The sequence below is a fragment of the Physeter macrocephalus genome, chromosome 11 (assembly GCF_002837175.3).
Source record: "Physeter macrocephalus isolate SW-GA chromosome 11, ASM283717v5, whole genome shotgun sequence".
NCBI lineage: Eukaryota > Metazoa > Chordata > Mammalia > Artiodactyla > Physeteridae > Physeter > Physeter macrocephalus.
Genome location: NC_041224.1, coordinates 18,105,045 through 18,116,166, shown reverse-complemented (window position 1 = coordinate 18,116,166; position 11,122 = coordinate 18,105,045). Strand labels below are relative to the sequence as shown.

General features: G+C 46.8%; 1 protein-coding gene across 1 annotated transcript in view; it reads right to left on the bottom strand.

Annotated features, from left to right (window-relative positions):
* Window positions 1–6,579: 6,579 nt before the first annotated feature.
* The window catches only part of PIP4K2A (phosphatidylinositol-5-phosphate 4-kinase type 2 alpha), a 185,325-nt gene continuing 180,782 nt past the window's right edge, over window positions 6,580–11,122 (bottom strand). Inside the window, exons 9-10 of the mRNA XM_024129590.1 lie at window positions 10,667–10,770; window positions 6,580–8,111 (exon numbers count right to left, since the gene is read on the bottom strand). Of these exons, the coding sequence (XP_023985358.1) occupies window positions 8,031–8,111; window positions 10,667–10,770 (185 nt within the window). The 3' untranslated portion in view covers window positions 6,580–8,030. The remainder of the gene's footprint in view (window positions 8,112–10,666; window positions 10,771–11,122) is intronic.

Here is an 11,122-nt window from a genome sequence, read left to right as displayed (position 1 = left end):
TTTCTGTCTTCTCATTTTGCTTATGTTACTGTGTTTGGGGTCTCTCTTTTGCAGGCTGCAGGTTCATAGTTCCCATTGTTTATGGTGTCTGTCCGCAGTGGCTAAGGTTGGTTCAGTGCATTGTGTAGGCTTCCTGGTGGAGGGGACTAGTGCCTGTGTTCTGGTGGATGAGGCTGGATCTTTTCTTTCTGGTGGGCAGGTCCATGTCTGGTGGTGTGTTTTGGGGTGTCTGTGGTCTTATTATGATTTTGGGCAGCCTCTCTGCTAATGGGTGGGGTGGTGTTCCTGTCTTGCTAGTTGTTTGGCATAGGGTGTCCAGCACTGTAGCTTCCTGGTTGTTGAGTGGAGCTGGTTGTTGGAGTTGAGATGGAGATCTCTGGGAGATTTTCGCTGTTTGATATTACATGGAGCTGGGAGGTCTCTTGCGGACCAGTGTCCTGAACTTGGCTCTCCAACGTCAGAGACACAGCACAGACTCCTGCCTGCAGCACGAAGAGGCTTTCATCCCCACAGCACAGAATAAAAGGGAGAAAAAGAAGAAAGAAAGAAAGAGAGAGAGAGAGAGAGAGAGAGAGAGAAAGAAAAGAGAAAGAGGATAAAATAAAATAAAATAAAGTAAGATAAAATAAAATATAGTTATTAAAATAAAAAATTATTAAGAAAACAAATTTTTTAAGTAAAAAAAAAAATACAGACGGACAGAACCCTAGGCCTAGGACAGATGGTGAAAGCAAAGCTATACAGGCGAAATCCTGCTGGGAGAGATTTCCCTTTCTCTTCTGTGTTCGCACAGCTCCTGGGGTTCAGCTTTGGACTTGGCCCCTCCTCTGCGTGTAGGTCGCCGGATGGCGTCTGTTCTTCGCTCAGACCGGACGGGGTTAAAGGAGCGGCTGATTCGGGGGCTCTGGCTCACTCAGGCCGGGGGGAGGGAGGGGTACGGATGCGGGGCGAGCCTGCGGCGGCAGAGGCCAGCATGACAGTGCACCAGCCTGAGGCGCGCCGTGCATTCTCCCTGGGAAGTTGTCCCTGGATCCTGGGACCCTGGCAGTGGCGGGCTGCACAGGCTCCCGGGAGGGGTGGTGTGGAGAGTGGCCTGTGTTCGCACACAGGCTTCTTGGTGGCGGCAGCAGCAGCCCTAGAGTCGCACGCTCGTCTCTGGGGTCCGCGCTGGTAGCCGCGGCTCGTGCCCGTCTCTGGAGCTCCTTTACGCGGCGCTCTGAATCCCCTCTCCTCGCGCACCAGGAAACAAAGAGGGAAGAAAAAGTCTCTTGTCTCTTCGGCAGCTCCAGACTTCTCCCGGACTCCCTCCCGGCTAGCCGTGGCGCACTAGCCCCTTCAGGCTGTGTTCACGCCGCCAACCCCAGTCCTCTCCCTGCGATCCGACCGAAGCCCGAGCCTCACCTCCCAGCCCCCGCCCGCCCCAGTGGGTGAGCAGACAAGCCTCTCGGGCTGGTGAGTGCTGCTCGGCACCGATCCTCTGTGCGGGAATCTCTCCGCTTTGCCCTCTGCACCCTGTGACTGCGCTCTCCTCCGCGGCTCCAAAGCTTCCCCCTCCGCCACCCCCGTCTCCGCCAGTGGAGGGTCTTCCTAGTGTGTGGGAACCTTTCCTCCTGGTGAGTGCTGGTCGGCACCAATCCTCTGCGGGAATCTCTCCGCTTTGCCATCCGCATCCTGTTACTGTGCTCTCTTCCGTGGCTCTGAAGCTTCCCCCTCTGCCATCCCCGGTCTCCGCCCGTGAAGGGGCTTCTAGTGTGTGGGAACCTTTCCTCCTTCACAGCTCCCTCCCACTGGTGCAGGTCCCGTCCCTATTCTTTTGTCTCTGTTTATTCTTTTTTCTTTTGCCCTACCCAGGTACGTGGGGAGTTTCTTGCCTTTTGGAAGGTCTGAGGTCTTCTGCCAGCGTTCAGTGGGTGTTCTATAGGAACTGTTCCACGTGTAGATGTATTTCTGATGTATCTGTGGGGAGGAAGGTGATCTCTGCGTCTTACTCTTCCGCCATCTTCCCAGCTCCCCTGCTTCCCTGCTTCTTGTTTTTGATCAGAAGAGGCGATGCTCAGTTTATGGCATTTTGTTTAATTAAAAACTAAGTAAGCCCATGTAGGAAAATATTAAAGGAAAAAATGAATGATTTCACAGTTAAATGCTCAGTGTTTGATTTGGGGGGCCTTGTGTTTGACAGTGTGAGGATATTCTGCTTTCATGCCCAGCAGTGCATCTGCATTCTCTGCAGTAACATGTTTTATTCACTCTGATTATCCATTTATCTTTAGAGACTTAGAAAGACCTGGTAATTTTTAGGAAATCAACTCCACAATCTGGTGAAAAAAAAAAGAGGGCAGGATGGGAGAAGGATGGTTTCAATTCTCAGAATTTAAATGGAAAACTCCCTTATTTTGCCTGGACAAACCCTGGTTTGGGGATATATAAGTACAACCAAACCTGGAAGAAGGTTATTTCTGGAATTTTGGGGGAAACTATCTGAGGTCATTTAGGGCACTCACCGCCCCCAGCCCCGACCACCAAGAAGCTTAAGAGGAAAAAATACTGGGTAAATACAGTGCAACCAAATTCTTATATTTTAGTACTATGAGGTTTGGTAAAATTAAGTAAAAATAGCAGTAGCATGTATTAGTTGCCACAGAGCCCTTAACTAATAGTACCTGAGGCCAAAAAAATTTTTAAAGTGTGTATGAAGATATTAAAGTTGTTTCTTAAGAAAATGTCACATATGTTGAAGAACTTAGGCCTCTTTTTTCACAGGACTTTAACCAGCTGACCGAATGAATGACTTGAAGTTATGACCCTTTTATAAATGGGTTTCTCAGACAGTCAACTCCACTGGTAACTGTGATGTTAATTTAATTAACCACAGCAATTTACTAAGAAACAAATTCAAAGGACAGTATAACTTCAGTAAAAACCAAGAGCAATCATGAAATCACAACAACTTTAGTAAAAGAATGAAAGAAATCTCAGTGTCTGCAGATGGGAGGTGAAAGATCTATGTAGATAATACAGCAGTTGTAGCTGAAGTCCATGGTTTTGCAGAAACTACATTGTGATACTAAAAGGAGGCTCTCTTTCAGGGGTCAGTGAACTTTCTCTGAAAAGGGCTACATAGTAAAATGTTTTAGGCTTTGCGGGCCATCAGTCTTAGTCACAACTCTACAAACTGCCACTGTGGTTTGAAAGCAGCCATGGAAAATATGTGAATCCATGGGCATGGCTGTGTTTCAATAAAACTTTATTTACAAAAATCATGTGGTGGCCTGGATTTGGCCTTCAGGTTGTGGTTGGCTGACCCCTGCTCTAATCAGTAAGAAACGACTTTGTTCATATATTACAAGTACAGAAAAGGGGGGAGGGGAAGAGGTAGGAAGGAGGGGGAGGGAAGCATATTACAAAAAATATTTAAAATTAGTGATTAGTTCATTGGGAGGGAAAACACAAGACAGTGTTTTCCAGATCAGGTCATGCATCAGAAGCACCTGGGAAACATTTAAATTATAGATTTTCAAGGTCCACCTCCAGAGACTGCCATTCGGTGGGTCTAGGGATATTTTTATATTCCCCAGTGAGACCCTTTGATTTAAAAAGTCAAGTGACAGTAATAAAATGCTGTTGACTAGGAGAAAATGATAGGAAAATGGAATGATATAGATTGACTCTCATAAAATGAAATGTGTGGACCATTTGCTATAAAATTCCAGAGGGTGCATGCCAGGCAGGGCTCTCCAGAGGCAGTTGAAGGGGCAGGTGAAAGAAGAGCTTTGACAGAGGAGGGGTGGCGGTGAGCTCTGGAGCCCCAGGGGGTACCAGGTCTGTCGCTCACACATTCAGCTTTCAATCTTGAGTTGCTGCAGAGCCCAGTCCCAACCCTGGCTTTGCTGTCAACTCTCATGTGACCTCGGACAAGTCCCTTAGCTTCTCTGGGCCAAGGTTTCCTAATCTGGGACCCCTCTCCCAGCAGCACGTGTAGGATTCCATAAAACACAGACATATCATGGTGGATTCGGAGAAATCCTAACCTTTGTCCTCTTATGAAGTTAAACTAAACAAGTATTTAAGAGTGAGAAAATTATAGACTACAGCATGTTAATGACCCTTTGGCAGGATTTTCACAATCACAAAAGCAGGACTAAACTTCTGAAGGACATTTGGTTTAGATGACGGGGTTTCCGTTTATGAAGGAACTTTCAGTAATCACTCAGGGGAACTTGTCGATTCTACTTTTCCAGACACTTCACTGGTCTTCTGGGCCACTTTACGGTGCGCCGATGGTTGCAGAGGCAGGCCAGTCGCGTGTGAAGAGGGGCTGCAGGCAGGGCCGGGACCGAGCAGGCGAGTCAGGTGACTCCCGTGCACGGGAATTCAAAAGGCGGGCAGGTTTCTGCCCTTCAGAGGGTAACTTTTTTATTTTTAACATAGCAGTCATGTGACCGGAGCCGAGTAAAGTGCTATTCAAGATAGGGAGAGAGGAAGAGATGGGGTGTGATTTTAAGAGCTGGAAGAAGGCTGTACACGTGCAGGACACACACTATGACCACTGTTTTTGTGTTAATTACAGAATTGTTGGAGAGGCCATGTGCAGTGGTGCTGGGGCCTCCAGAGTCCATGGATGCTAAGAACTCCAGGGATTAAACCTCTCGGCCTTGCCTTCTTTCCACTCCCCCACTTTCTTTTACACATTTATATATTATATGCATTACCACTTCATTATTATTATATACAGTTCCTAGTCTCTTGTATTTAACCCTTAACCAGTGTTTCCATAAGTGCCCACATGAAGGATTAATGCTTCAGACCAACTCTGGTCGTTCTATGAATTAGCAATAACCAATTTTCTGGGACTAATGTGAATTCAACCCACAAAATTAAATAACCAAAATGAAAATGAATGTCTGTGTTCCACAAAGAAAATGGAATTTAAGCTCCCTGCTGACCACAGTCAGCTCTGCTGTAGTGTAACATGTTCCTAAACATCCCTGCTCTGTGCAAAATTGCACAGTAAAAACCACAGAGCTCATGGGAATGATGGGATTGGGGCACAACACCCGAAAGTGTCATTAGTGATACACTGAAAAAAAAAGGAGCCTATTAATACAAACAGCACAGTTTCAAACATACTAAATGGTCAGGAAATATATAAATACCACAATAAATGTGGCACATTACCTTGAAAAAGACCTGGAGGATGCCTGTGGTTGTGGGTAGTAGGCGTCAGAAGGGCTGCAGCTCTTGGGTTGTTGGAAGTGAGGAAGGGAGAGTGATGTGAGGTCAGAGGCAGAGTCACAGCTCCATGTCCTGGCCACTGTGCCCCCCAGCGTGTGGGGCTGAGGTAGCTGTTTGAGGGTGTGTCTGGCATGTTCCTACTGGCGCAGTTCAGCTGGGTGCAGTCTTCCGTGTTCATCTAATGTTCCGTGAGGACCAGCATGCATGCAGCAAATGTGAAAAGCGCGTGACGCTCAAATGATTCCCTCACATCTCAATCGCATTACAACAGTTACACATTTTCAAAACAAGTGCTACAGCTGAACTGTGTTTGCTCACCTGGCACCAGTGACAATGGAACGCTCTAAAAAGCCTTCTAGCCACCAGTGGTGTCCCAGTAAAGTTTCAAAAAAAACGCTGACACACAGAACTATGGTTGGTTGGTAAATTTTAAAAATAAGACTGTAACTTTAAAGGGTATTCAGTGAAGAGATTTCTTTTTCTCTATCTTTCAGTAAGTTGATTTTGTCATGGAAGTCTTTATCATTTATACCAATAAAATAGTTCACAGGTTGAAGGCAAAGCTCTAGCTCGTGAAAAGATTCCATTTTACTTTTACTTCTTCAGGGATCAGCTAAAGACACTCTTAGTACCGAGTATTTAAACTTTGTTTGCAATAGAGAGACACACAATTGAGAGAGAGGCACAAAGGCTCCACGTTGTGAGTCATCAAAGTGCTTTATTTTGTAAAGCCTGGCTCATGACTGGAGTGTACTGTTAGCACTAGGAGATACAAGGCAAACTTCCTCTGTCCGAAGAGTTGATCAACAGAACGGATGACAGAGACTGTTACAGACAAAAATAAAGCATTTTGTAAACTTCTAGAAGCATACACAGATTGGCCACAAAGGAAACAGTTACTCAAATAATGTATGGGTACCTTCTCTTTACTTCAGGGTCTCGCTTTTGTAATCCTGGATCAAAGAAACTACAGCATAACTTCAGAGCACTGAAAGGGACTCAACGCCAGAATGAATGGTGGGGAGAAAATACTAAATCACCATCTCAATTAATTTAAACACATAAAATACAGATTTGTACAACAAGGTCACAGTGCTGTTGACATCATCTGTTGAGGATAACAAGTCTCTGTGAAGTCAGTAGATGTAGTAGAATGGCCTTGCTGCTGGCTTCCCAGGATTCTGGCTGCTGTCACCTGGTGTTTTCTGAAATAAACCCACATACGTTGGGCACAGTTGCAGACTTGATAAGCCCTGAAGGAAAGTCACTGGCAGAGGCAGTATGGTGCGGGGTATTTGTTGAGCTGTAAGTAATTACTGAGGGGTGGATTTTTTTTTTTTTCTTTTCTGAACCTGCCTACAAAAATCATCTCACGTTTTAAACAAAGAATTTCAAAGGCACAGCTTTAGCACAGTGTATAAGTTGATAACCTATTCTAAGCAAGTCTAATATTTTAGCTTGACACCTTTCAGAAAATGCCAGCAAGTTGGTAAATAGATGATCGATGTTGGAAATTTATAATTGATTAGACACAGTCAGCACAGTTTAGGGCAATGAACTTGCATAACCAGATCTGGGTTAAACATTTTCTTAAAAAAAAAAATCATTAGGTTGATAAATGTCCATCGGAGGAAAACAACCCTTTTCCTTTTACTGTAAAAGACCGCCTACCATTAAAATGTGACTGCAGGATACATTTCAAAATATGACAGACATTTCACCTACACTGTAAAATGACTTTACATGTAAACTTCAAAAATCACATGCTGTACATTAAATTTTTAGATTCAAAAATATCCCTGTTTTCCTAATAATGTAAACAGTAATATTGAGGGTTTCAGTTCAGGGCAAATGCATAACAAAATACCACTGTTTAACTGGAAAATTGAGAGTTCTAGATGCTTTGCTCACCTTCCCACCATGGGAGATGTATATGCCATTGCCCAAAACTGCACTTTTCAGGTAAGCTTTATTTTTATTTTGTAGCATTAATTACTATATTGCAACGTAAGAGTGTGTCAGTGAAGAAGCTCCAGGCAAGAAAAGAGAAGTAAGCAGTTTTCCTGGGCATATTTACTGAGGTGAAAATGTACAGAGAGAGACACTAGGGGCATCAGCTTCCTGCTGGAGGAGGGGCGTTTTTCCCCAGACACCGTGAGTCCCGACACCTGAACCAGGATGCGCGGGAGATGCCAGCCTCCTCCGTCCAGCGCCCGGGGTGCAACTATTAAGGAGTGTCAGCGTGCGTGGTAGAAGTGTAACATCTGCAGTAAGTTTTTTTTCCTTTTAATCACCATCACTATTATTATCATCATCATTATTATCTACATTATTATTACGATTACCGTCTCACATCTTTCAACTCCAAAAAATAAACTGATCCACAGTTTATCGTGTGGTGCCAACCTGGTTGGTCTGACATGCATTGCCTTCTCCCCTCCCCCCTGCATGTGCTCACTCATTCATTCATTCATTCATTCGTCCACAGCTGGAATCAGAGGGTTACTGCCCCAAACACACTCTGACCGAAGTCGGTTTCCATCAGTTTTTAAGATGCTCACGTGCGCGTGTGTGCACACGCCCCCCGCCCCCCCACATACACACCCAAGTCAGAAATAGCTAGAGTGATGCTGGGAAATATCAGGTAGCTGTTAAAGCAAGTAGTCCCCAAATCAGTCATCTTGGCCTGAAGATGCAAGCGAGGAGGTGTGCTTCACTGAGTTTGGTTTTCATTTTTCCTGTGCTGAAGCCACCTCTGTCCTTCCCACGCTCACGTCCGTCTTCGGCCATGCAGGACGTTACGTCAAGATGTGGCCAATAAAGTCCAAAAAGCGCTTGGAATACTGTTCTGGGTTCACGGTGGAGATCTCCGCACCAGCCTGGGCAGCGTGAGAGGAGAGGAACAGTGACAGAATTACTATCAGTACCTGCAGGAACTTCCACTGCAGCTGAATATGAAGCCAGTCATTTTCAAACCTGTGCAGCCTCTACTCGTAACTCAGAATATCTTGGATATTGGTCTGAATAGCCAAGGCTCTTAGGAATCTGTGTGTGAAAACGAGGCAGAGTCGTAGGACCAACAGATGCCATTGTCACACACACTGTGACTGCTGCCACTAAAAAAAAAAAAAAAAAAAAAAATCCAACCAACCACGTTTGAGATGCTCCCGTCAAATGTGGAATCTGCGTGGCCTACATTCAGAAGCCACGGGGAGGATGCTTCTGTTTCTCGAGAGAGCAGATTGGAGATTCCTTGAGAATGACACAAACAGCAACGTTTGGCCAAAAGGAAACTCCAATGACAAGGACACAAGGACCGTGTTCATTTTTCAGGACCGAGGTAAGCGGCTGTGTGCTCAGAAATGAGGGGCGACAGCCGCAGCAGCAGGGGCGGTGTCAGCTGCCGGGGCTCTTTCCTGGCCCCATAAGCAGGCGAGACACAGCACTGTGACTCGTCTCCCCCGGAGGGGCACGGGCACGGGGGTGCCATCGTCCCCGTTCACAGAGACCTGCTTGGAGCTGGGAAGCCGGCCCCTCGCAGAGGCTCAGTGGGGGGGTTTCCTATGACAAAAGCACAGTCCGGGCCAGCAGACCCCCACAGTTACCAGCCAGCCTCCTCAGCGGCAAAGGGCAGGACCAGAGTTTTACTAAGTCACCAGATGCTATTTTTACACACGCAGCTCACAGGGGAACCTGTAATTTCCATGCCTGGCCTGGGCACCTGGGATCTCCACGGAGGAGCCCCAGTTTTGAAGGCAGAGAATGGTTCCCAGCAGCAGCTCGACACAACATTCCTTTGCAGAGGAATGTCTTGCTCTTGCAAACTGCACCTAATTTTAGGCCGTGTGCCGTATCATGGAGCTGAGCTGGTGACTTACAGGGGAGATGCAAATGGAGCCATGTTTGCTATGGCACATTTCCAGTTTCACGTGGTCTAGAATATCACAGCAGGTTTGAGGAGGGGTGGGAACAAACACGGAGCATCCCCCACCGTTCCCCACTATTCACCACAAAAATCTCATCAGTAAGGCATTAGGACCCCTTCATCAGCTGGCAGAACTGAAGCGCCAGAGCGCTTCCTCGAGGTCACACACTGGAAAGGTGAAATAGGATTCTGGCCCAGCTCTGTCCTTGCAATGCACGCGGGTTGTTCAACCAGAGATAAGCATCAGAATTACCGGAGCCTCTTAGAGGCCCCCTCCCCCAGCCTCCTGAGCTGGACTCAGAATCAGGGAAAGGGGTGGTGCATCTGTCAGGCACACAGTTTGCAAACGGTGCTCGGAAGGCTGCGGTGCCAACCCCCGTGTGAGAACTGCTGTGTACCCTTCTCTCTGACCGATAGAGGATTCTTAACGCGTTCGGTGGGCTGGGTAGGTCGTGGTCCGTGTGCTGCACACAGCGGGCACACCAGAAATAGTTGACAGTGTGACTGAAATATTTCTGTGGCAAATGGGGTATGGTGTTAGGCTGGTTCCGTTGCTGACACGACAGCCTGTTTGACTTTAAAATAGAGAAAAAGAGCCTTTAGTAGAGGTTGATGTTCTGCTGGATCTTGGTCGGCTCCACACTGTGGGGAAGCATCTCTCCTGCCAGTGTGAACAAGCCAGGGCACAAGTTCATCCCTGTGGGATGGGCTCTGTGGCCTTTTTGGCATGCCTGAAAGCCAAAGTGGATCCCTGCGATGCAAGCACAGTGGAGACTCACGACTTGTGAAGTCCAGCTGGCCAGGCGGGCCTCACTGGGAGATCGGGGGGCGGGGCTGGGTCCTGAGGAGCAGTCCTCTCTCTACCACTGCCTAGGACGTGATCCTGGCTGGCAAGTTACTCCGTAAGCTCTCGTCCTCAGTTTCTTCACCTGATACGCAGGAGTGCACTGGTTATCCCTCACAGGCTCGTCCCGGGGATTCAACAAGCTACCACAGGCCGGGGACAGTGAGAGTTCTGAGCAAGGACAATAAAGGTGAGGGATTCGTATTATTAAACTTCGATCCTGCACTCAACAAATTTCTCTAGTAGAAAAAATTACAATCTGCTGTGCAGAAAGGAATATAATATTGCGTATCTTGGAAGCATCTGAAGCAGAGAATAGTGCTTCTGTTCTGAACATTTCATATTAAAACACTTAGTCGTCATCATTCAGCCCTTTTGTCTTTGAAACATTTTTCGAACAAAAAAGAATTTGTGTAATATTCTCATGATGCGTGTGTCTGTTAATAACCCTGGTGGGTAAAAGAACAGCCGCGCCGGGTTTAAGTGACTTGGGAGCGGCGGTCCGAGCGCGTGCTGGTTCGGACTCTGCCTCAGAGTGTGACCCCTGCAGGGAACCAGAGCCAATGAAGGACTGTGGGCAGCTCAGCGGAAAGGAGTGGACCTGAGCTGGTCCCTGCACGACAGGAAGCAGGGAGCAGAGAGGGAAACCAAACAGAGATACTTACGCCGTGTTTAACAGTTTTTGCAGCGTGGGCAGCTTTCTTTTTTGCATCATAATGAGTCAGAATGTCAATAATTGCCATAAAGTACACCTCTTTCCTAGGCGAATCTGTAAAGGGACGAGAGCGATGATTGTGGGACAGGTGATGACAGCACCTGGAAAAGTGCGAGCTGCTGATGGAGGAAGAGGTGAGGGATTCAGTGGGATGGGGGTCGAAGGGGTCTGAAAACAAAGGCAATGGAGGCTTTTCAAGTCTTGCATATCCCTATGAAACAGCTTAACTTTCTGTCCCCAATTCTCTCTCAATTTAAAAAGTAAAAAAGAGAATATAACCTCAGGATATTACCAGTAGAGGTGCAAGGGTGAGACTGTTTTTGTTAACCTTCATTTTCTTTAGATTTTTTTTTTTTTTTTTTTTTTTGGCGGTACGGGGGCCTCTCACTGCTGGGGCCTCTCCCGC